Source organism: Balaenoptera physalus (genome assembly GCF_965194825.1).
Source record: "Balaenoptera physalus genome assembly, chromosome: 20".
Taxonomy (NCBI): domain Eukaryota; kingdom Metazoa; phylum Chordata; class Mammalia; order Artiodactyla; family Balaenopteridae; genus Balaenoptera; species Balaenoptera physalus.
Genome location: NC_138901.1, coordinates 47,603,722 through 47,629,513, shown reverse-complemented (window position 1 = coordinate 47,629,513; position 25,792 = coordinate 47,603,722). Strand labels below are relative to the sequence as shown.

Below are 25,792 nucleotides of genomic sequence, written 5' to 3'. Positions count from 1 at the left end.
TATATCTGAAATTAATCACTGTGGGTGAAAAACCAGTATGTTGAATGTACTAATTATACTAATTGTGTTGAGCTAGAACATCAAAGTGGATTTCATAGTGCAAATAAATGTCCTTGAGAAATGGACAGTAATACTTTATGGTTCAGTAATTTTTGAACCTTTGAAAACAATACATTAGCGAAAATGAGTATCTTAAGTCTTGGCAATGGAAAGTTTTGTTCAACTACAATTTTTGCTTTTAATAAAGAGAATGGGGCTTCCCTGGTGGCGCAGTGGTTGAGAATCTGCCTGCCAATGCAGGGGACACGGGTTCGAGCCCTGGTGTGGGAAGATCCCACATGCCGCGGAGCAACTAGGCCCGTGAGCCACAATTACTGAGCCTGCGTGTCTGGAGCCTGTGCTCCGCAACAAGAGAGGCCACGATAGTGAGAGGCCCGCGCACCGCGATGAAGAGTGGCCCCCACTTGCCGCAACTAGAGAAAGCCCTGGCACAGAAACGAAGACCCAACACAGCCAAAATAAACAAACAAACAAACAAACAAACAAATAAATAAATAAAAAGTAAAAAAAAAAAAGAGCATTTCTTTAAAAAAAAAAAAAAAGAGAATGTGAGGATGCTGTTATTTAATTTTTCTAGAATTTCACCTCTTGAGGGTAGCTAGTAGGTTATAGAAGTTATTTGTTTAGCTATTGGTAGTGCTAAAAGCAGATAGCGTAGCAGGCTATAGAAGTTTCATTGCAGGTGGAACCAGAAGATTGTGCTCTTACGATGAGAGGAGAAATTGAGTCAGGAATCTCATTTCTGACATTCTGTTTTCAATTCTGTTATTGACTTACTGACTGACTTTATAGCATTACAAAGTCTTACTCTTTCAGTAAAAGTTAGTTTTGCTTCCTTGTAGAACATGTCAATAGTAGTCACACATGGGAATATTATAATGCCTAAAATGTGTGTTTTTAAAGCTTTGGAAAGTGCTTTCTATGATTATGTTGATTGAAATAAACTATCAGAAGGAATTGAGAGAATTTTTGTGGTAAGCAGGAATGTGTTAATATAAATCAAATATCATTGAGTATTATTAATAAAATGAGTATAAATACCTAAATTCATTTCACAAAAATTGTGTTTTAATTTTATGGAATATTGGATCCTGGCTAATTTAAATGTGGAACCTTATAGTATATGATTCACACTCATTTTTATTTTACTTTGTATGTTGATATAGGAATTGTCACTAATGTTTTTTAATGTCTGACCTAAAAGGAGATTTAGTTATACTAACTTTGAAAACCTCAACAGTTCTACAGTGTGTAATTTTCAAAATACCATGTTTAGTTTTCTTAACATTTGCTTTAAACTCAACAACTATTCACCAGAGATGTAAAAAGGCTGTATCTATATAGATGAATCCTATAAGGCTGTGTTCCAGCTATATTACCTTGTTCAGAATTTGTGATTTTAGATCATTACCATTATAAAACCAAGCAACAATTAAATCACTTTTCAGTAACTTTAATAAAGGAAAAATGGATCATTTTAGCTATTATGTCAAGATACGGACAAGTGGGCAGCAATTATTTTAGATTATTATAAACCACCACTCAATTCAGTTGAAATTTCAAGATTTTAATATTTATCATTAAACATTGAAAAGTTAAGGAAGTGAATGGTAATATTTAGAGATTTAATCTTATAAAATCTTATCTTATAAAAAATTTTATCTTATAAAATTTAAGAAATTAAGTGGGGTTTTGTGATTTTTTTTTCATAACTGTTCAGTGACATTTGGGAAATCTAGTCCAGGGTGCCTGTGGATAGGTGTTTGTTTAAAAGATCAGTTTTCATAGAAATGTTTAATCCATAACAATTAATTGAGATGGTTCTCCATGCACAAATGAGAGAAACTAAGTGTGTGGATAAATTACTTTCTTTTTATTGTGGTAAGTTATCCCCATTGAATGCAGCTTCCTTATGATCATAAATTTAGAGTTTATGCTGATAAATGTTAAGTATAAAGCTAATATTAAATAGACCAGCAAAAGATGGTTCTACATGATAATGGTGAAAGGAATGGAAACTTCCTGTAATATGGAATAGTAGAAGTAGTAATGTGTTTTAAATTCGATTCAGCAGCTTTGGTTGGGAAACTGTATGTAAGGAACCATGCTAAGTGCTGGGCTTACAAAGATTAACAAAGTATTGAATCTCTCCCTTTGGCGCTCATGGCCTGGTTTATCAGACAAATACATTATCAGATTATTTGCAAAGCAGTGTGTCAAAGCTAAATAGAGTGAGCATAAAGTGAGAGAATAAGTATCTATGGGTTTGGGGGTGGGAGATGTTAAGAGGAAAAGAGCAAGATATAGAGAGGTACAAGAGTAGGTCAGATCATATTAATAAAAACATAGTAACATTTGTTGCATTTTCAGTATGTGCCACATGTCACGCTATGCAGTTCACATGCTTTTTTCATCAATACTCACAGTAACCCTGTGAAACAGATATTATTATTATTATCATCCCCTGTATTGATGAGGAAACTGAGGCTTAAGTAACATTTACAAGGTCATACAGCTATTGAGTGGCAGGGTCACATCTGTCTGTCTCTAGAACCAAAGTACCTAACTGCTATACTGTTTTGCTTATGGGTTATTAGGCTTTATTTTAGTGGCCATGGGAAGTGATGCAGAGGCTTTTGGGTGGGAATTACCTTGATCAGTATTTTATTTTAGATATGCCACTTTGCTTGAAATTTGCAGGATGATTTGCTAGAAAGTTACATGAACTTCTGGGACTTGGTTGTATAGTAACGTGAGGTAGAAATAAGGATAGTGGAGGTCTGGATGGAATGGGGTAGGGTGGGGACCAATTTGATATGGTATTTAGGAAGTAGAATACATTGCATAGCTTTTGGTGATTAATTTAGGAATGTGATGTTAAAGGGAAGTATCACCAAGTGTTACAGAGCAGCCTGGTTAAAGCAGAGAAGGTGGCCAGGAAAATGATAAATTCAGTTTTAGATCTATTGAGTTTGAGGTATTGGTAGGGTACCCAGTCAGAAACTTGTAGAACTGGAGTATTAAAATATTTATACATTGGAATTGAGAATAGACTACTGTGTATAACACATTTAAAGTGTCATAAAGGTAAAGTTGATGAGTATAGGAAGGCAAAAAGACTCAAGAGCACTGTGAAGTGTAATGCTATTGTTTGGAAGTCAAAGGAGAGCAAGAGCAAAGAAGGTTGGAAGGATATGTTTTAAAACTGACTTGGAGAGCAAGTTGCTCATTTCCAAGTCCAGGAAAAAAAGTGACTTTTAAAGGATTATTTAGACAATTTTATAACTTGTAGACTCATCTCTGTCTTATAAAGATATTTATGTAATTGTAGAAAGTACCTGCATCCCTTCATTAAAAGTCCATATGGGGAGTTCTCTGCCAAGAGACTGTTATCAGTAATATAGTTTATAGAAGGGTCATCTTTTCCAGATATAAATCTTTTTATAAATGTGGACAATACATTTATAGAAGAGGAAATTAAAATATCTAATATATTTATATGGAGAAATGTTTAGTCTTATTTTAAAAATGCATTCTACTTCTTTGAACAATCAAATTAGCAGAATAAAAGAAATGAACACATTTAATGATGGCAAGGATGTGATAAGGGCACTTTCATATGCTGCTTGGTGGGAGTGGCCTTTGGCCCAACCCTTCTGAAAATCAGGTTGGCAATATTTATCAGGAGCCTTAAAAATATTCATCTCTTTGGACAGTTCTTTTTCTAGGTATTTATGTGCCTTAAAGAAATAATCAGAATGTGGAAAAGACTTGGATATAAAAGTATTAATGTTACTTATAATAGTGCAGTATTGGAAATATCTTAAATATCCAACAATTGGAAAATATTTAAATAACCAGTGACTTAATACAGTGACTTAAATATTCTGAAAGACATCAAAGCATACTGAAAAGACTATGGCTTTGAAGCCCAATTCAATCATTTATTAGATCTGTAACCTCAGAAACACAGTTGGCTCATCTGTAATACCTGAAAGCATTAAGATTTTGAAAGAATTAAATATATTGGATTGAAAATACCTGGCATGTTGTAATTGTTCAAGTAATAGTTATTATTGTATATAGAACCATCAAATATATGTATGAGGAATTTTTAGTGATATGGAAAAAGTGGGGGATATGATGTGAAATGTAAAGAACAGGTTTGATATGAACAGGTTTTGTTCAGTTATGGTAAATGTATTTGTCTTATACATGCATAGGAAAAGGGAAGGGAGAAAATTCACCCAACTGTTAACTGTGATTGTCTCTGAATGGTAGAATCATAGATAATGTTTTAAATTTCCCTTAGATTGCTGTGTATTTTTTGAATTTTCTACAATGACCGTGTATTTTATCCATTTTTTAAAAATGTAGTTATTACTAGAAACAAAACAAAGGAAAAAATTCACAACAACCTTTGAAGTTCAAGGTTCAGTTTGGTCTTTAGTGGACATAACCAGTGAGGTTTTGGCTTATACTAATTACCTTTACCTTTACATTGCTTATAAATAATACTGGAACAAAAGTTTATATATAAAAGGAAAGTTATTTTTACCAGTAGCTCTGAATTGTATTTGTGTTAACTAATTAAACTAGAGTTAATTGTAAAACTTTTTTTTTTTTTCTCCAGAAACATCATTTAAATTTAAAGCCCTAAAGAAAGTTGCACAGTTAGCAGTTATAAATAGCCTGGAAAAAGTAAGTAATAACCTCTTTGATATTAAAGTTTTGTTAATTTTGGGTTATAAGTGTTGCTGTCTTCAGTATTTTGAATCAAGGAGTTATGACTTGAGTGACACTTTCACATTAATTTTTAGGAAGACTGCATTGCAATATTCTTCCAAAGGAAATTAGAATTTTGTGATATAATTGGAAGCATATGTTATTTTATTTACTATATTAAGAAAATATGACATAAAAACATATGTTTTGTTATTTGTAGGCATTTTGGAACTGGGTAGAAAATTATCCAGATGAATTTACAAAGTTATACCAGATTCCACAGACTGATATGGCTGGTAAGGATAAGATTGGTTTTGTTTGTTTGTTTGTTTTTGTCTTTTAAACTCTTATGAGGTAAAAACCTATCATTTTCCAAGTTATTTTTGTTATTATGGTACTTTTAATCTTTTCAACTTACGTCAAATAGGAAATATTACTTTTTTCTTATATTTCTAAATTAGCCTCAACCTTTTTCCTTTGAGCAAATGGATAAGGAAGTTTGAAATGAAGCTCTGATCTTTAATTAGAGTTGTAGATTGGATACTGATGGCTCTTTGTTTTAGAGAAGCACCTTTTTTCTGTGTGTGCTCTGAGGCTTTAGTTTGTATTTAGAGAGATGTGTGTAAAGTAGGAATATCCCCACTTGGAATTCTCAAGACACAACTGCAAGAGGGAGAATAGACTCCTGGAGAGCTTTGGTAATTCCCTTTGAGAAGCTATTCAGTCTTCGTTTCTTGGATACATCACACTTTGCATAAGGCCCTGCACATTGAGACTAAATACAAGTCTGGCCATTCTAAAATTTGGGCTTTTCTAGATGGATCAAGATAGCTGTTATAATACATAGACAATATAACCTCTTCTAATACATAGACCATATAACATTTCTTGAATTGAAAGAATTTGCTGAGTTACGTGAACTTCCAAGTTTATCTTTTAAAAATGTGGCCTTTGGGTTTTTGGATAGCACCAGCTTTTAATTTAATGCCAGAGATTTTCTTCTCATCTAATTATATCATTTAATATTTATATTTTTCACATAGAGTGTGCAGAAAAACTGTTTGACCTAGTGGATGGTTTTGCTGAAAGCACCAAACGTAAAGCAGCAGTTTGGCCACTACAAATCATTCTCCTTATCTTGTGTCCAGAAGTAATCCAGGATATATCCAAGGATGTGGTTGATGAAAACAACATGAATAAGGTGAGGAGGGCAAAGTTGTTTCCATCATGTCCAGATGTGAAGCAGTTTTTGTTTTTTGTTTTTTTTTTAATTTGACCACACCGTACGGCTTGCAGGATCTTAGTTCCCCGACCAGGGATCGAATCCAGGCCCGGCAGTGAAAGCACCAAGTCCTAACCACTGGACCGCCAGGGAATTCCCATGAAGCAATTTATTTTACTCAAGGTGTATATTACTTTAAGCTTAGCATTCTGTAAGCATGATATTTCAGGTGACCATTTCTAGTTGCATCATTGTAGGTTTTTTTGTTTCCTGTCCTTAGCAGAGACATACTTGGACATAGATTTAGTTGGAGGAAAAATATGATATCAGTGATAACACTCATTGATTAAAGATTTAAAATAATCCTGTAGTTGCATTCTTTTACCAGAAAGGACAGTATTAAACATAGTTTTTTTATAAATTTATTTATTTATTTAATTTATTTATTTGGCTGCGTTGGGTCTTCGTTCCTGCACGCAGGCTTTCTCTAGTTGCGGTGAGTGGGAGCTACTCTTCGTTGCGGTGTGTGGGCTTCTCATTGCGATGGCTTCTCTTGTTGTGGAACATGGGCTCTAGGTGCAAGGGCTTCAGTAGTTGCGGCATGCAGGCTCAGTAGTTGTGGCTCGCGGGCTCTAGAGCACAGGCTCAATAGTTGTGGTGCACGGGCTTAGTTGCTCCGTGGCATGTGGGATCTTCCCGGACCAGGGCTCGAACCTGTGTTCCCTGCATTGTGAGGCAGATTCTTAGCCACTGCGCCACCAGGGGAGTCCCTAAGCATAGTTTTTGTTTGTTTGTTTGTTTGTTAACATCTTTATTGGAATATAATTGCTTTACAGTGGTGTGTTAGTTTCTGCTTTATAACAAAGTGAATCAGTTATACATATACATGTATCCCCACATCTCTTCCCTCTTGCGTCTCCCTCCCTCCCCCCCTCCCTATCCCACCCCTCTAGGTGGTCACAAAGCACCGAGCTGATCTCCCTGTGCTATGCGGCTGCTTCCCACTAGCTAACTATTTTACATTTGGTAGTGTATATATGTCCATGCCACTCTCTCACTTTGTGCCAGCTTACCCTTCCCCCTCCCCATATCCTCAAGTCCATTCTCTAGTAGGTCTGTGTCTTTATTCCCGTCTTGCCCCTAGGTTCTTCATGACCATTTTTTTTTGCTTTTTAGACTCCATATATATGTGTTAGCATACGGTATTTGTTTTTCTCTTTCTGACTTAGTTGACTCTGTATGTCAGACTCTAGGTCCATCCACCTCACTACAAATAACTCAATTTTGCTTTTTTTTTATGGCTGAGTAATATTCCATTGTATATATGTGCCACATCTTCTTTATCCATTCATCTCTTGATGGACACTTAGCTTGCTTCCATGTCCTGGCTATTGTAAATAGAGCTGCAATGAACATTGTGGTACATGACTCTTTTTGAATTATGGTTTTCTCAGGGTATATGCCCAGTAGTGGGATCGCTGGGTCGTATGGTAGTTCTATTTTTAGTTTTTTAAGGAACCTCCGTACTGTTCTCCATAGTGGCTGTATCAATTTACATTCCCACCAACAGTGCAAGAGGGTTCCCTTTTCTCCACACCCTTTCCAGCATTTATTGTTTGTAGATTTTTTGATGATGGCCTTTCTGACCGGTGTGAGGTGATATCTCATTGTAGTTTTGATTTGCATTTCTCTCATGATTAATGATGTTGAGCATTCTTTCATGTGTCTGTTGGCAATCTGTATATGTTCTTTGGAGAAATGTCTGTTTAGGTCTTCTGCCCATTTTTGGATTGGGTTGTTTGTTTTTGATATTGAGCTGCATGAGCTGCTTGTAAATTTTGGAGATTAATCCTTTGTCAGTTGCTTCATTTGCAAATATTTTCTCCCATTCTGAGGGTCGTCTTTTCGTTTTGTTTATGGTTTCCTTTGCTGTGCAAAAGCTTTGAGTTTCATTAGGTCCCATTTGTTTATTTTTGTTTTTATTTCATTTCTCTAAGAGGTGGATCAAAAAGGATCTTGCTGTGATTTATGTCATAGAATGTTCTGCCTATGTTTTCCTCTAAGAGTTTGATAGTGTCTGGCCTTACATTTAGGTTTTTAATCCATTTTGAGTTTATTTTTGTGTATGGTGTTAGGGAGTGTTCTAATTTCATTCTTTTACATGTAGCTGTCCAGTTTTCCCAGCACCACTTACTGAAGAGGCTGTCTTTTCTCCCCTGTATATTCTTGCCTCCTTTATCAAAGATAAGGTGACCATATGTGCGTGGGTTTATCTCTGAGCTTTCTATCCTGTTCCATTGATCAGTATTTCTGTTTTTGTGCCAGTACCATACTGTCTTGATTACTGTAGCTTTGTAGTATAGTCTGAAGTCAGGGAGCCTGATTCCTCCAGCTCCATTTTTTTCCTCAAGATTGCTTTGGCTATTTGGGGTTTTTTGTGTTTCTGTACAAATTGTGAAATATTTTCTTCTAGTTCTGTGAAAAATGCCAGTGGTAGTTTGATAGGGATTGCATTGAATCTGTAGATTGCTTTGGGTAGTAGAGTCATTTTCACAATGTTGATTCTTCCAATCCAAGAACATGGTATATCTCTCCATCTGTTTGTATCATCTTTACTTTCTTTCATCAGTGTCTTATAATTTTCTGCATACAGGTCTTTGTCTCCTTAGGTAGGTTTATTCCTAGATATTTTATTCTTTTGGTTGCAGTGGTAAATGGGAGTGTTTTCTTAATTTCACTTTCAGATTTTTCATCATTAGTGTATAGGAGTGCAAGAGATTTCTGTGCATTAATTTTGTATCCTGCTACTTTACCAAATTCATTGATTAGCTCCAGTAGTTTTCTAGTAGCATCTTTAGGATTCTGTATGTATAGTATCATGTCATCTGCAAACAGTGACAGCTTTACTTCTTCTTTTCCAATTTGGATTCCTTTTTTTATTTCTTTTTCTTCTCTGATTGCTGTGGGTAAAACTTCCAAAACTATGTTGAATAATAGTGGTGAGAGTGGGCAACCTTGTCTTGTTCCTGATCTTAGTGGAAATGGTTTCAGTTTTTCACCATTGAGGACGATGTTGGCTGTGGGTTTGTCATATATGGCCTTTATTATGTTGAGGTAAGTTCCCTCTATGCCTACTTTCTGGAGGGTTTTTGTCATAAATGGTGTTGAATTTTGTCGAAAGCTTTCTCTGCATCTATTGAGATGATCATACGGTTTTTCTCCTTTTTCTTCTTGCGTATATTGAAGAATCTTTGCATCCCTGGGATAAATCCCACTTGATCATGGTGTATGATCCTTTTAATGTGTCGTTGGATTCTGTTTTCTAGTATTTTGTTGCGGATTTTTGCATCTATATTCATCCGTGATATTGGTCTGTAATTTTCTTTTTTTGTGGTATCTTTGTCTGGTTTTGATATCAGGGTGATGGTGGCCTCATAGAATGAGTTTGGCAGTGTTCCTTCCTCTGCAGTTTTTGGAAGAGTTTGAGAAGGATGGGTGTTAGCTCTTCTCTAAATGTTTGATAGAATTCACCTGTGAAGCCATCTGGTCCTGGACTTTTGTTTGTTGGAAGATTTTTAATCACAGTTTCAATTTCATTACTTGTGACTGGTCTGTTCATATTTTCTATTTCTTCCTGGTTCAGTCTTGGAAGGTTATACCTTTCTAAGAATTTGTCCATTTCTTCCAGGTTGTCTATTTTATTGGCATAGAGTTGCTTGTAGTAGTCTCTTAGGATGCTTTGTATTTCTGCGGTGTCTGTTGTAACTTCTCCTTTTTCATTTCTAATTTTATTGATTTGAGTCCTCTCCCTCTTTTTCTTGATGAGTCCGGCTAATAGTTTATCAATTTAGTTAATCTTCTCAAAGAAACAGCTTTTAGTTTTATTGATCTTTGCTATCATTTTCTTTGTTTCTATTTCATTTATTTCTGCTCTGATCTTTATGATTTCTTTCCTTCTGCTAACTTTGGGTTTTGTTTTGTTCTTCTTTCTCTAGTTCCTTTAGGTGTAAGATTAGATTGTTTATTTGAGATTTTTCTTGTTTCTTGAGGTAGGCTTGTATAGCTATAAACTTCCCTCTTAGAACTGCTTTTGCTGCATCCCATGGGTTTTGGATCGTCGTGTATTCATTGTCATTTTTCTCTAGGTATTTTTTGATTTCCTCTTTGATTTCTTCAGTGATCTCTTGGTTATTTAGTAACGTATTGTTTAGCCTCCACGTGTTTGTGTTTTTTACGTTTTTTTCCCTGTAATTCATTTCTAATCTCATAGCGTTGTGGTCAGAAAAGATGCTTGGTATGATTTCAATTTTCTTAAATTTACTGGGGCTTGATTTGTGACCCAAGATGTGATCTATCCTGGAGAATGTTCCATGCGCACTTGAGAAGAAAGTGTAATCTGCTGTTTTTGGATGGAATGTCCTGTAAATATCAATTAAATCTGTCTGGTCTATTGTGTCATTTAAGCTTGTGTTTCCTTATTAATTTTCTGTTTGGATGATCTGTCCATTGGTGTAAGTGAGGTGTTAAAGTCCTCCACTATTATTGTGTTACTGTCGATTTTCCTCTTTTATAGCTGTTAGCAGTTGCCTTATGTATTGAGGTGCTCCTATGTTGGGTGCATATATATTTATAATTGTTATATCTTCTTCTTGGATTGATCCCTTGATCATTATGTAGTGTCCTTCCTTGTCTCTTGTAACATTCTTTATTTTAAAATCTATTTTGTCTGATATGAGTATTGCTACCCCAGCTTTCTTTTGATTTCCATTTGCATGGAATATCTTTTTCCATCCCCTCATTTTCAGTCTGTATGTGTCCCTAGGTCTGAAGTGGGTGTCTTATAGACAGCATATATATGGATCTTGTTTTTGTATCCATTGAGCAAGCCTGTGTCTTTTGGTTGGAGCATTTAATCCATTCATGTTTAAGGTAATTATCAATACGTATGTTCCTATGACCATTTTCTTAATTGTTTTGGGTTTGTTTTTGTAGGTCCTTTTCTTCTCTTATGTTTCCCCCTTAGAGAAGTTCCTTTAGCATTTGTTGTATAGCTCGTTTGGTGGTGCTGAATTCTCTTAGCTTTTGCTTGTCTGTCAAGCTTTTGATTTCTCCATCGAATCTGAATGAGATCCTTGCCGGGTAATCTTGGTTGTAGGTTCTTCCCTTTCATCACTTTAAATACGTCATGCCACTCCCTTCTGGCTTGTAGAGTTTCTGCTGAGAAATCAGCTGTTAACCTTATGGGAGTTCCCTTGTATGTTATTTGTCGTTTTTCCCTTGCTGCTTTCAATAATTTTTTCTTTGTCTTTAATTTTTGCCAATTTGATTACTATGTGTCTCTGTGTGTTTCTCCTTGGGTTTATCCTGTATGGGACCCGCTGTGCTTCCTGGACTTGCGTGGCTATTTCCTTTGCCATGTTAGGGAAGTTTTTGACTATAATCTCTTCAAATATTTTCTTGGGTCCTTTCTGTCTCTCTTCTCCTTCTGGGGCCCCTATAATGCGAATGTTGTTGCATTTAATGTTGTTCCAGAGGTCTCTTAGGCTATCTTCATTTCTTTTCATTCTTTTTTCTTTATTCTGTTCCGCAGCAGTGAATTCCACCATTCTGTCTTCCAGGTCACTTATCCGTTCTTCTGCCTCAGTTATTCTGCTACTGATTCCTTCTAGTGTATTTTTTATTTCAGTTATTGTATTGTTCATGTCTGTTTGTTTGTTCTTTAATTCTTCTAGGTCTTTGTTAAACATTTCTTGCATCTTCTCCATCTTTGCCTCCATTCTTTTTCCGAGGTCCTGGATCATCTTCACTATGATTATTCTGAATTCTTTTTCTGGAAGGTTGCCTATCTCCACTTCATTTAGTTGTTTTTCTGGGGTTTTATCTTGTTCCTTCATCTGGTACATAGCCCTCTGCCTTTTCATCTTGTCTGTCTTTCTGTGAATGTGGTTTTTGTTCCACAGGCTGCAGGACTGTAGTTCTTCTTGCTTCTGCTGTCTGCCCTCTGGTGGATGAGGCTATCTAAGAGGCTTGTGTAAGTTTCCTGTTGGGAGGGACTGGTGGTGGGTAGAGCTTAATGGGACTTTTTGTTTATTAGGAGCAGTAATCCATTATTTTCAGTTGGTTGTAAATATTTTTTCCAGACCATTATTTCTTTTGACTATATTATCTTTTTTAGCAGAAATATTTGAAGTATACAATGAATATAACAATGACCCATACTCATATTAACAGTATGATATATTGCTTATCTTTTTTCTATTTACATATGATTTTGAAAATTGAACAAATAATAGTTGCATAAATTCTCCTTTAATTCCAGATAAAGCTGAAGTCCCCTTTGATTCCACTAATTCCATATTCTTTCGTTTTTCCCTGGGAACAGCCACTGTCAGGGGTTGGTATACATCCTTCTAGTCTACTTTTTAAAATTTTTATGAGACAGAGAGATTGAGATCAAGATCTAGTTCAGTGCTTCTCAGAGTGTGGTCTTAAGAGCAGCAGCATCAGCATCACCTGGAAACTTGTTAGAAATGCAAATTGTTAGATCCCCACTCTAGGTCTGCTGAAACAGAAGCTCTCGGGGTGGGGCACAGCTCGCAACCTGTTTTAGCAAACCGTCTAAGTGATTGTGGTGCACACTAAAGTTTAAGAACCATTGTTCATTTTGTTATGAAACAATAACTCCCCATATTCCCCTCCCACTAGCCCCTAACAGCCACCATTCTACTTTCTGTCTCAATGAATTTGACTACTCTAGATACCTCATATAAGTGGAAATGTAGAGTGTTTGTCTTTTTGTGGCTGGCTTATTTCACTTAGCATAATGTTCTCAAGGTTCATCCACCTTGTAACATGACATGTGTCAGAATTTCCTTTCTTTAAGGCTGAGTAATATTCCCTTGAATATATAGACTATATTTTGTTTATCCAATTTCATTTGTCCCTGGACTTTTGGGTTGCTTCCACCTTTTAGCTATTACAAATAATACTGCTGTGAACATGGGTATACAGATATCTCTTTGAGACCCTGCTTTCAATTCTTTTGTATATATACACAGAAGTGGTATGGTTGGATTGTATGTAAATTCTATTTTTAATTTTTTGAGGAAGTGTTGTCTCTTTTAAGGTTACTATTGACAGTTTATTCTTTGCTAGGAAATATATTTTTCAGTTTCATCAACAAGGAGTTATGTATATCTATATCTACATATGTTATTTACAATATAGAAATATATAGACAGAATGTTTATTTATAATGTTTATATATTCTCTTCTAATTATTTTCCTCAATATCCATGTTTATAACTCTTTCTTCATTTCTAATATGTCTCATGTTTCCTCATTCATGTTTACTAGGGTTTATATATTCTATTGGTCTTTAAAACCTGGCTTTTTTTTTTTTTTTTTTTTTTTGCTGCATTGGGTCTTCGTTGCTGTGCGTGGGCCTTCTCTGGTTGTGGTGAGCGGGGGCTACTCTTTGTTGTGATGCGCGGGCTTCTCATTGCAGTGGCTTCTCTTATTGCGGAGCATGGGCTCTAGGTGCGCGGGCTTAGTTGCTCCGTGGCATGTGGGATCTTCCTGGACCAGGGCTCAAACCCATGTTCCCTGCATTGGCAGGCAGATTCTTAACCACTGCGCCACCAGAGAAGCCCAAAACCTGGCATTTTGACTTTATATTTTCTAACATTTATTTTTTGAGGTAATGGTTTAGTTCATCTATTTGCAATTTTTTAAGAAATTGTAAAAAAAAAAAAAATTGTAGAAGTATCTGTAAGGCTTTGGATTTTACTTTTTAGCAGCAGTCTTGGTTTTCAGATGAAGTTTCCTCAATTTTAGTGATTTCCAATTTCTAATTTCTCTTACTTGATGATGCCATATTCGACTTAGAGGAATGTTTTTGGTTTCCAAATTGTTAGTTTTTTGTGATTTAAAAAAGTTTAATTGTGGTACATATTTGTTTAAAAAAGTGTTTCATGGTCATCCGAGTAGAATGTGTATAATTTTAGTAAGACACAGAATTTAATGCAAATCTTTAATGCCACTCTTAGAAGTACCCTGTAGGTGGCTTGAGATAGTATGCTGTGAGAAATGCTTGGTTTAGCTGGCTGGGCTCCCACAGGTAGCCAATTGACTTTGGCAGTGTGGCAGAACTCCTTCCAGGCTTTGGTAATCATACGTAGCGCTTTATTATAAAGCAAGCAAGGCAACAAACAACAAACAAATAGAACCCTAAACAGATCAGATCAGGCTTTCATTTACACCAATCCTAGACTGCAGACTATGTATGGAAAGCAGTTCTATTTTTCAGTTTCTAAATTTTATTATTATTTTTCTTTGTATTACTATCTTACTGTATTAGGGTAGGTAGTATAACAGCTCAACTAAATAGAACTTTATTATACTTAATGAAATAGTATTGAGCAGCCGAACTGAGTAGCTCTGCAGGACAGTCCTCCTCTTTGTGGTTTCTTAGGACCTTGGCCAGCAACGACTGCCATTTTCCATACGTGGCTTCTATGGGAGTTGTTTCCATTCTGCGAGCCAGAGGGAAAAAGATAACATAGAAAAAAAGCATGCTGAGGATTTTTATGGATCAGGCCCTTAAATAGCATGCATCTCTTTCATTCACATTTCATTAGGTGAACTCAGTCATATAGCCACATTTAACTGCAAGGGAGGCTGAGAAATATGGCTATATCTCCAGGAACAAGAGGTGAACATGGGAACCAAGGAATAAAGGAGCTAGAGGAGAGATCGGCAGTCAAGGATGGCTTAAGACTGCTGTCTCCCTAGAATTCCCAGTTATTTCTCTTTTTAAAAAATAATTAATTAATTAATTAATTAATATATATATTTGGCTGTGTTGGGTCTTTCTTGCTGCGTGCAGGCTTCCTCTAGTTGCAGCGAGTGGGGGCTGCTCTTCATTGCGGCGCGCGGGGTTCTCATTGCGGTGGCTTCTCTTGTTGTGGAGCACTGGCTCTAGGTGCATGTGGGCTCAGTAGTTGTGGCTCACAGGCTTAGTTGCTCCGCGGCATGTGAGATCTTCCCGGACCAGGGATCGAACCCGTGTCCCCTGCATTGGCAGGCGGATTCTTAACCACTGTGCCACCAGGGAAGTCCCCGTTATTCCTTTATGGATAAAAAATTATTTATCAAGAGTACCTGTTTACTAGGATAACAGTACAGGCTGTATGTGCTGTAAGAATTCAGATGAAGCTTGGATAGTTAGGAAAGTTTTATGGAAGAGGTGTGGAACTTAGCTGAACTTGAAATAAGAAAGGAATTTAGATTAGAGAAAGTGAGTGTTGTTCAAGCCAGGGTAATCAAGAAAATGGATATAAAAATGTTGAAGGTATGTTCAGAAAAGTTAGCTAGAGAGTGGAAGGTTCACACAGGCAGTTACAAGAAGTGAAGATGAAGAGCAGATGTGAGTAATCTGGAAGACATTGTGAGCCAGTTTGGGTTTAAACTTTATTCTTTAGGCAATTAGGAAAAGTCTAAAGATAAGGGTTAGAGGTGAGATATGCAGAATAGTGTTTGAGAGTGATCAAAGAGAAGTCCAAAGTGGGAGTTGGTTCAGAGGAAATATGAATTTAGCTTTTAAATTTTTATTTACTTATTTATGTTGTGGTGAAGTAGCAAAAAATTTACCCTTTTAACTGTTTTTAAGTGTACAGTTCAGTGGTGTTGAGTACACTCACAGTGTTTTTGTGGTGTTGTTGAGTTGTAGGAGTTCTTTAAATATTGTGGATATTAATCCCTTTTCAGATATATGATTTGCAAATATTTTCTTTCATTCTGTGGATTGTCATTTCACCTTCTCAATAATGTCCTTTGATACACAAAAGTTTTTTAATTTTGATGAAGTTCAGTTTATTTTTTGTTGCTTGTGCTTTTTCTGGTATCATATCAAGAAATCATTGCCAAATTCGGTGTTGTAAAGATTGTCTTGTATGTTCTCTTATAGGATTTTATAGCTTTAGTTGTTTAGATCTTTGATCCATTTTGAGTTCATTCTTGTATATAGAGTAAGGGAAGGATCTGACTTCATTCTTTTGCATGTGGACATCCAGTTTTTCCAGCTCTCTTTGTCGAAAAAAACTGTGCTTTCTCCACTGAATTTGATCATATATTCGAGGATATCTTTCTGCACTTTCTGTTCTATTCCAGTGGTCTATATGTCTGTCTTTATACCAGTATCACAGAGTTTTGATTACTGTAGCTTTGTAGTAAGTTTTGAAATCAGGAAGTTTGAGTCTTCCAACTTTGTTCTTCTTTTTCAAGATTGTTTTGGCTTTTTGGCTTCCTTTGAAATACCATATGAATTTTTGGATGAGTTTTTCTATTTCTGCAAAAAACACCATTGGGGTTTTGATAAGGACTACATTGAATCTGTAGAGTGCTTTGGATAGTATTGCCATCTTAACAGTGTTAAGTTTCCAATCCATGAACATGGGATGTGCTTCTGTTTATATCTTCTTTGATTTCTTTCAGCACTGTTTTATAGCTTTCATTGTACAAGTCTTTCATCTCTTTGGTTAAATTAATTCCTAAGTATTTTATTCTTTTTGATGCTTTCATAAGTGGAATTGTTTTCTTAATTTCCTTTTTAAATTGTTCATTGCTGGTGTATAGAAATGCAGTAGGCTTTTGTGTGTTGATTTTGTATCCTGCAACTTTGCTGAATTTGTTTATTAGCTCTAACAGGCTTTTTGTGTGTTTGTGTGTTATCTTCAAGGTTTTCTACATATATAGATCATGTCATCTGAGAACAGAGATAACTTCTTCCTTTCCAGTTTGGATGACTTTTATTTCTTTTTCTTTTCTCATTTCCTTTTCTTTTTCTAATTGTTCTGCGTAGAACTTCCACTAGTATGTTTAATAGAAGTGGCAAAAGCAGGTGTCCGTATCTTGTTCCTAATATTAGACCAGTAGCTTTCAGTTGTTCACCATTAAGTATGATGTTAGCTATGTGTTGTTCATATATAGCTTTTATCATGTTGAGGAAGCTTATTCAGTGTTTCTGTCATGGGAGGGTGTTGAATTTTGCCAAATGCTTTTTCTGCATCAATGGTGATGATTTTTTTCCCTTCATTTTATTCATGTGATGTATTACGTTGATTGATTTTGTTGTTGAACCATTCATGTCCTCTAGGAATAAATCCTACTTGGTCATGGTATATAATCCTTTTACTATACTGCTGGATTTGGTTTGCTAATTCATGTTGAGGATTCTTTCATAGATATTCTTAAGGGAAATTCGTCCATAGTTTTCTTGCACTGTTTTTGTCTGGCCTTCATATTAGAGTATTGCTAACCTCATGGGATGAATTAGGAAGTGTTCCTTCTCCTATAATTTTCTGGAAGTGTTTGAGAAGGACTGGTGTTAATTCTTCTTTAAATACTTGATAGAGTGTTCACCAGTGAAGCCGTCTGATCCTGGGCTTTTTCTTTTTAGGGAGGTTTTTTATTACTGATTTCATCTCCTTGCTAGTTATAGGTCTATTTAGATTTTCTGTTTCTTAATGAGTCAGGTTTGGTAGATTGTGTGTTTCTAGGAATTTGCCCATTTGTCTGGATTATCCTGTTTGTTGGTGTATAATTTTTCATAGTGTAATAATCTTTATTTCTGTAAAAACAGTAATGTCCTCATTTTCAATTCTGATCTTTAGTAATTTGAGTCTTCTTTTTTTCTTAATCTAGCTAAAGGTTTGTAAATTTCTTGACCTTTGCAAAGAACCAACTTCTTATTTTGTTCATTTTTCCCGTTTTTCTATTCTCTATTTCATATTGATTTGAGAATTTTCTTCTTTTTTAATGTAAGAGTTTCCAGCTATAAGTTTTCCACTTAGCACTGTTTTCTTTAATTTTTAGTATGTTGTATTTTTACTTTGATTTGTCTCAAGATATTTTCTAATTTTCTTTGTGATTTTTTTCTTTGACCAAGGGTGTTGTTTAATTTTTACACATTTGTGAATTTTCCAGTTTTCCTTCTGCTGTTAATTTCTAGTTTCATTTCATTGTGATCAGAAATATTATATATATTATTTTAATCTCTTTAAATTTATTAAGACTTGTGGCCTAACATATGGTCTATCCTGGAAATTGTTGCTTGTGTGTTTGAGAAGAATGTATATTCTGCTGTTGTTGCGTGAGTTTAGCTTTTGGCATGTTATATTTGAGAATGTGTGTAAGTATAGATGTATTATTTTCAGTTAGGAGTAAGGCCAAAGGGAGAAATTTGTTAATGAGCTGTAGAGAGGGCTTGAGATCACAAGAATGCATAACTTTCTATGAGGAATGGAATTTAGAACAATAGAACAGCCTTAGATATATCCTTAGTTAGAAGGCTGAAGCTTGAATATAGCCTGGAGTTTTAGATAAAGATGGAACAATTTGAGATAGACAGTAACCGAGGAAGTATAATATTTAGAAATTAAAGATAATATAAAAAAGAGAATTTGATCAGCTAAATTCAGGGTTGGGAAGTCAACTACATTGTTCGGGAAGGATGGTTTCTCATGTTCCTTTAATAATTCAACAAAGAAAGGGAAGAACAGGTTCCTTTTTTTTGGATTCAACAAACATTTAAATGATGACAGCTACTTAAATTATGAAATTTAAAACCACAAATATCAATATATCAATTATATATTTCTAGAGTATAATTTTTAGAGGCTAATTTGCTACTTTATTAAATAAGTCTGAAATCTAAGAAACTTCACATATTATCTAATTGCTGTATTTGAATTTTGTAGAAGTTGTTTCTGGACAGTCTACGAAAAGCACTTGCTGGCCACGGAGGAAGCAGGCAGCTGACTGAAAGCGCTGCAGTCGCCTGTGTCAAACTGTGTAAAGCAAGTACTTACATCAATTGGGAAGATAACTCTGTCATCTTCTTACTAGTTCAGTCCATGGTGGTTGATCTTAAGGTAACATGCTTATTGTTTCTCTTATACAAACTTAAAAAACGTTAAATGAAGAATAAACTTATAGTATAAATAGTATACTAGATCACTGTCAAAGATCATTGCAACACAGAAGTTCTGAGTCTTCTTTTATTAAGTTCTTAGGACCTGCTTTTGTTACTGTTCCCCCGGCTACATAAAGTGGCTTAGAATATGAAGAAAACACAGAATGAATCTGTTTTCTTAAATTAGCATAAATATTCAGACTTGGGTTTAAAATAATGTAGAAATTTGGGCCTGAAAGGAACCATATATGGTATAGTAAGAATTTTGTCAGACTGATGAACCACAATATTAGTGTTTTGTGTTTTGTCTGGGAACTAAATGTTACTGCCATCTGTGTGGATGATGTGTTATTATTAAATACTAGTAGAAAAAATACTGCATGACTGTTTAAAGGCTTTTGTTTTCTATTGGGATTTTCATAGAACCTGCTTTTTAATCCAAGTAAACCATTCTCAAGAGGCAGTCAGCCTGCAGATGTGGATCTAATGATTGACTGCCTTGTTTCTTGCTTTCGTATAAGCCCTCACAACAACCAACACTTTAAGGTGAGAGCATTGGTTTTGATCCAATTGTGTTTACTGATGCTGTTGATCCTTTTAAATGTGAAAAGAGTAGAAAAATGAATAGATTACACCTTTATCAGTATTGCTCGTTATTATATGTTAATTTCAAGACCTTAAAGATCTATTCTATTTTTAAAAAAACTTTCTTTTTGTTGTTCCTTTTGTCCTCATATATATTACTATATATTTTTCTCATAGAAGTAATAATCACTTTTTTTCTTTCCTCTTTAGATCTGCCTGGCTCAGAATTCCCCTTCTACATTTCACTATGTGCTGGTAAATTCACTCCATCGAATCATCACCAATGTAAGTCCAAAAGGTATTGCTAAATTACTTAAAAATTTTTTTTCTTTACTCCTTTTTTATTTCTTTTTAAGAAAGACATTTTTGGTTTACAAAAGATTTTGAATTTAGATGTATGATATAGGAAGATTTCTCACACATGATTCTATCTAATAACTGATATACAATTGTATTTTTCATATTTAATCTTGACCTCAGGGCCCTTATTGAGGAAGGTGGGGTTAATAGGATCCTTTGGAAAGATTAAACTTAAAAGATATTTGGATCAGAAGCACTTGAGAACAGTGCCACTGAAAATATAATTTAACATTTTCATCCCAAAGCTCTTCACATATTATTTTAATACTCTTAGCCCTTTCCCAGCATTTGATACATTCTGACTTGTCACCTTACTGTTTAAGTTAAAAGTAGCAGTATTTATGTTGTAGCCCATTATGTATATTAAAAAAATGGTGGGACCATATTTGATTGCACTTTTTAGTCTTCCTTAAACAAATGAAACATGAACACTTAGAGGTGTTTACATGATATAAAAGCATATCAGACAAAATAAGCAAACTCATCAAAAGGTACTTGTGAAACCTTCGACTCTGATGTGCGTGCATCAAGTAGAAAGATAGTAACCGTATTAGATTTGGACCATGGATTTAAAAAATTCTGTTCTTCTGATCATATTTTGAAGGTTTTCAAGTGTTATTTACCATAGCTCCACTTTTATCCATTTTTAGATATTCACACGTAAGTGTAAATTGTTCAACTTTTTCCTGTTTTCCTCCCTTAAAAAGGACTTTAATCATTGATAACTTAGGTATATTTGTCCTCTTTATAATCAAATTTCATTTTAAAGGAGTGTCTCTAGTGAGTTAAAAATATCCTTCTCACCTTCATTTGCCTTGGATGTATTGAACTATATATCAAATTCTGCCACATTTTCTTTTATCCATTCCTGCAGAGGAATAATAACTATTAATAAAGCTATGTAGTGACACATTTGGTTTTTCTCAGTGGGGTGCTAGTAACATTTTTGGTCAGGACAATCTTTACAATGCAGGACTGCCTTATGCATTGTAGGACATTTAGCATCCTTGGTCCTCATTTCATTAAATACCATTTGTGCCACTTCCCTCCTCTCCCATCTCTGCCCCCAGACACTATGAATAACTAAAAATGCCTGAGGGAATGATTCCTCTCTCAGTTGAGATCAGTTATAGGTAGAAGTAACATTAACTACAGTTTCTTGCAAAAGGTAAAGTTTAATGAATCTGATACTGCAGATAAGGTATGTTTGTATTAAAAACTTAGAAAAATTTTTATTTTGCTTTTGCCAGTGTAATGAGCTAAGACACTGTACCCTTAAGGTTTACTTTCAAGGCCATTAGTTTAAAAAAGCAATGATTTTTACCCTTCATGTTTATGTGTAATTCAGAAATAAAACATTATTACTTTTTTCTCCTTTGGTTTATAATACTAAAAACATTCTATTTATTAGAGTGGATGGTTTACATAAATGCTTAAAGCTTGTATTTAATAAACCCAAGTGTATACTTTTTTGATACTCTGTGGCTAGTTACTTTAATTGTGAAATATTTTTGTCTACAATTGAATATATAGAGCACTTTCAAGCATGGACTTGGCACTGCTGTAAGTGGCTGAGCTGCTCCTTTGTGGGTTTAAAGCATGCCTGGAGTGGTACTTCATGCATGCCTCAATGTATATGGTGAAGTGGTTGTGCATCCTTCTGTACTCTAATGAGTACTGCATGTGTGAAGGTGGAGTGTGTCTGTATCAGAGGCCACATAAATATGAAATCTATTTTTATAAAGAAAAACCTGTATTGGCTAACTTTTAAAATATTAAGTGTTAGTAACCTTTTAATGACTAGCTTGAAAAGGAACATAAATTTGAGTCTATAAAATATCTTTTATAGTTGGACCTTAGATAATGATACTTTATTATAATAGATTGTTTGATAAATTGTTTCTTGTTAGGGTTTTTCTTTCCTTTGGTTTGAGGCTAAGAGATATTGAATCTGAAGTAATTTCTGATTGAAAAGGACTATGTATAAAGTAAATATGCAAATTTATGGAATTGACTATTATAGAATCTCACTTAATGCAGATATTATGGAAATATTCTGTCTTGAAGTCACATAAAATTTTTCTTAGATATTTGGACTCCTAATCTTAAATTTATTTGTAGTATAAGATTTCCTTTTAAATGATTCTTGGTTCAATACACCTCGTAAGTTTTCTTCTTCCTTTCTTTTTCAGCCAGCTCACAGATTATTTTAAAATTACCACATTCTCAAATTAGATAAATGTTTTACTGATGTGGTTTTGGGGGTGTATGTAGAAGCAGTAATGATGTTTGCAGTTTTGTTTTGCTTTCGTGAAACATACTCATATTCAGTTCATAAGTACTGTGTTTAGGTCTAAAAGAGTCCACTGTTTCTTCTTAAGAAATCTGAAAATCCAGTCACTATTTGAATTTGATTATAATTTAAGCTTTCATCAGTTTCTAAAATGGTACGTGTTGTACCATCACCTTTTTTATTACGGAATGCCATAAGAGATGAATTGTAGTTAAAAGATCTGTGTTATGTGCTTAATCTTTATACGCTTCCTTTAGGTTAGATTAGATATGTTGTTATAATTGGGCAATTAAAGAAATAATACATACATATATGAACCAAATATCTCTCCCATCAGTGGAACATGCTATAGCTGGTATAGTACTTAGTATTGTTTTTTCCTTATGGCAGTTTACTGTAGTTTACTTATGGATAGTTCACATATTGAGAATGAGATGATCTCATTCTATTGAGAGGGTTTGGTTGAAGAAATTATTTCCAAGGTATGTGAAATTTATTGAAATAATCTTGAAGAATTGCCACATGGTTTGCTTATATTATGAAAGTATTGCCATTTGTTTGGCAATGAACTTAGAATTTTCAAGGACAAGAAAGAATAAGTCTACCTTAATTGACTAGTTTTAGAAAGGACACATTTAATAACTGCTTGAAACACTGAAATTTTTACCAGCTACATGATGTCTAGGTTTTAGTGCCTATTTTATTTGAAAGTGTATCTTTAAATTTTACTTTAAAATGAATGATTTTATATATTATGAAAAATAGAAATTTTGAAAATAACTAAATCTTAAGTTAAAATCAAGTTATTTAATAGGGTATACCTGGTACCATGATACAATTCCAACAGCTATCAAAATGACATAGTAGTTTGGATAGGATGTTACATGGGATGCATATGTCTTTAGTTCAGCAGTTTCTGACAAGATATTATAGGGTCAGTAGAGTGAGGAAGACCCTTATCTCAAAGCATTTTGTGATTATTCAGTCTTTGTTACTTTAAGCTGATTAACACAAGCTGTATAAATTAGTAGATATATGGAAATCAAAGTGTATTGATTGCTCTGTGCAAGTCAGGTGACCAAATTGACTAACGTTTAAGGAATTCATTATATAATGAAACTAATAAAACTTGATCATTTGTTGGGAAGTAAATAAAGTAAGAGTTTGAGAGAAAAATAGAAACAATCATACTATCCAAATAAAAGTATTTCTTCCCTCATAACTTAGGAGTTTTTTCATAAATGGAGTTCAGTATTGATTGTATTTTATAAATTGGTTTTATAGTATACTATCCAGTAAATAGAGTTTGTAATCCAAAATTGGGGGCTTAGGTAATATAACCTGATGCTACTCTAAATATTCTGAGAGTTATGGCTAAAAAAATTAAATGTTGAGAATTTAATTAGCTTAGTTTCAAATTAGAGGGAACTTGGGAATAAGATGTGAAGCTATCACATCCCCTTATCTAGTGTTTCAAATTGTTCTTTCAGGTATTTCTTATAGCAGGAGTATTATAACTTGGAAGCCTGTATTTTAAGTCATCCTATTCCTTGCATGCTCTCTATATGTAGTGAAAATTCATCCAGTCATTTTTGTATTCAGTGATAGACAAACTTAATAGTTTTAGTGATTTTCATAATTGTCATTTTTCATAATATAGTAATTAATTCATTTACAAGTAAAAGTAAAAGATACACTTTCAAATAAAATAGGCACTAAAGGGTTTCCCTGGTGGTGCAGTGGTTGAGAATCTGCCTGCCAATGCAGGGGACACGGGTTCGAGCCCTGGTCTGGGAAGATCCCACATGCCGCGGAGCAGCTGGGCCCGTGAGCCACAGCTACTGAGCCTGCACGTCTGGAGCCTGTGCTCCGCAACAAGAGAGGCTGCGATAGTGAGAGGCCCGTGCACCGCGATGAAGATTGGCCCCCGCTTGCCGCAACTAGAGAAAGCCCTCGCACAGAAACGAAGACCCAACACAGCCAAAACTAAATAAATAAATTAATTAAAAAAAAATAGGCACTAAAAACTAGAATCAAAGCTAAATAAACAGGTTAAACTGTAGAAAAATATTTACATAAAATAATTACTTCTAAAAAATATTTAGCTATGATCATTTTGTCTTTGTGGTGATCATTAGTCTTCTCATGTATTGTGCCATCATTGCATATCAATTTAAGATTATAGGTTTACTAATAGCTTTATCTCATTTACTAATTTCATGTTGTAATTGTTGTTTGTCTGTAGGCATATAAGTAATGGTTTATCACATATTCCTTCAACACTGTGTGAACCACTAATCTCTTTTAAAACTGATAATAGCATTCTTGCCTTGGGAAAATATATACTATATATGCATATGTTTCTGAAATGTGTAAAACATTAAACTTGTAAAAAAGAAAAAGATTGCCTACAGAATTAGCTCTCTAAAAACTTTGTTTTTCAGATTCACTAGATTATCAGTGAGAAAAGACAGTCTCAAATGCTCACGCTTATGTAGTGAGCGATTTGTTTCATGTTCATTATGATATTTTAAAATAGATGTATGGTTTGGTGTTTGAATTAAAGACATTACTTGAAGACTTTGGAAGTCATAGTGTGTGTTTGCATGGTCTTAGGAAGTTTCTCACAAAGTGATAAACCATAAAACTACAGTGATTACCAGAGCATATAACTCATGCAAATTTGGACTTTTCCTTTCTTATGGTCTCTGTTTTTCTCCAGTCTGCATTGGATTGGTGGCCTAAGATTGATGCCGTATATTGTCACTCAATTGAACTTCGAAATATGTTTGGTGAAACACTTCATAAAGCAATCCAGGGTTGTGGAGCGCACCCAGCGATACGAATGGCACCGGTAAGATTAATCAAGAGTTTTGAATTCCACCTTCTTGCAATTGCGTTTTCAGTGTCTTTATCCCATTCTTGCTGTTTTGATTTTTCTAGAAAATCAAATGAGACCTTTCTTTTCAGTAAGTATTGTGGTATGTTGAATACTGCAATATTGTTGCAATACTAGTTAATGATGTATGTTTTCCACTATTTCAGTGAGTTTAACTTACTTTTCTTAGAGATATTTTCTAACAAAATGCTGTTAAAATCTTAATGAATGTCACTTTTTCTTTCTTTTCTTAGTTTCTTTTTCCTTTAATTTTTCCTTATGAATCAAAATATTTTGATTAGCTCCTCATCTTTTGGGGGTGAGTAAGGGAAGCTGACTCCTGGGTTAGAGTGAATGTTCCTACTAATGCACAGTTTTGCCCATTGGATGCTGAATATTACACACAGGAAATTACAAATAAAATTTAAAGTTTATATTCAAAATAATATTTCATATTTCATTAAACATGCTTTGAACATTTAAAATGATAGGCACTTTGATATTAAAGTTTGACTCTGTTTAAACTTAATAAAAGTAGATATTTTCAAATAAGCATTCTCACAGATTAATACTCTTAATTTGGAAACTCATATAGAACCAATTTAAAAAGACAATTAGAAGATGGTAGAAGTCATTTCTTGGTATTCATGTATAGCAGGAGTATTATACATGGCAACTCTTGACATTGATTGGTAG

At 34.5% G+C, this 25,792-nt stretch overlaps 1 protein-coding gene across 9 annotated transcripts in view; it reads left to right on the top strand.

The window, feature by feature from the left end:
* NF1 (neurofibromin 1) overlaps window positions 1–25,792 on the top strand; it is a 254,686-nt gene that overhangs the window by 63,400 nt on the left and 165,494 nt on the right. For 6 of the 9 annotated variants that reach the window (XM_082442253.1, XM_082442255.1, XM_082442250.1 and 3 more), the window contains 8 exons: window positions 4,694–4,761; window positions 5,006–5,081; window positions 5,829–5,986; window positions 18,766–18,939; window positions 19,404–19,526; window positions 19,776–19,850; window positions 21,459–21,488; window positions 24,941–25,072. In XM_082442253.1, coding sequence (XP_082298379.1) covers window positions 4,694–4,761; window positions 5,006–5,081; window positions 5,829–5,986; window positions 18,766–18,939; window positions 19,404–19,526; window positions 19,776–19,850; window positions 21,459–21,488; window positions 24,941–25,072 — 836 coding nt within the window. The remainder of the gene's footprint in view (window positions 1–4,693; window positions 4,762–5,005; window positions 5,082–5,828; window positions 5,987–18,765; window positions 18,940–19,403; window positions 19,527–19,775; window positions 19,851–21,458; window positions 21,489–24,940; window positions 25,073–25,792) is intronic. The other 3 variants (XM_082442249.1, XM_082442254.1, XM_082442252.1) reach the window with 1 other exon arrangement.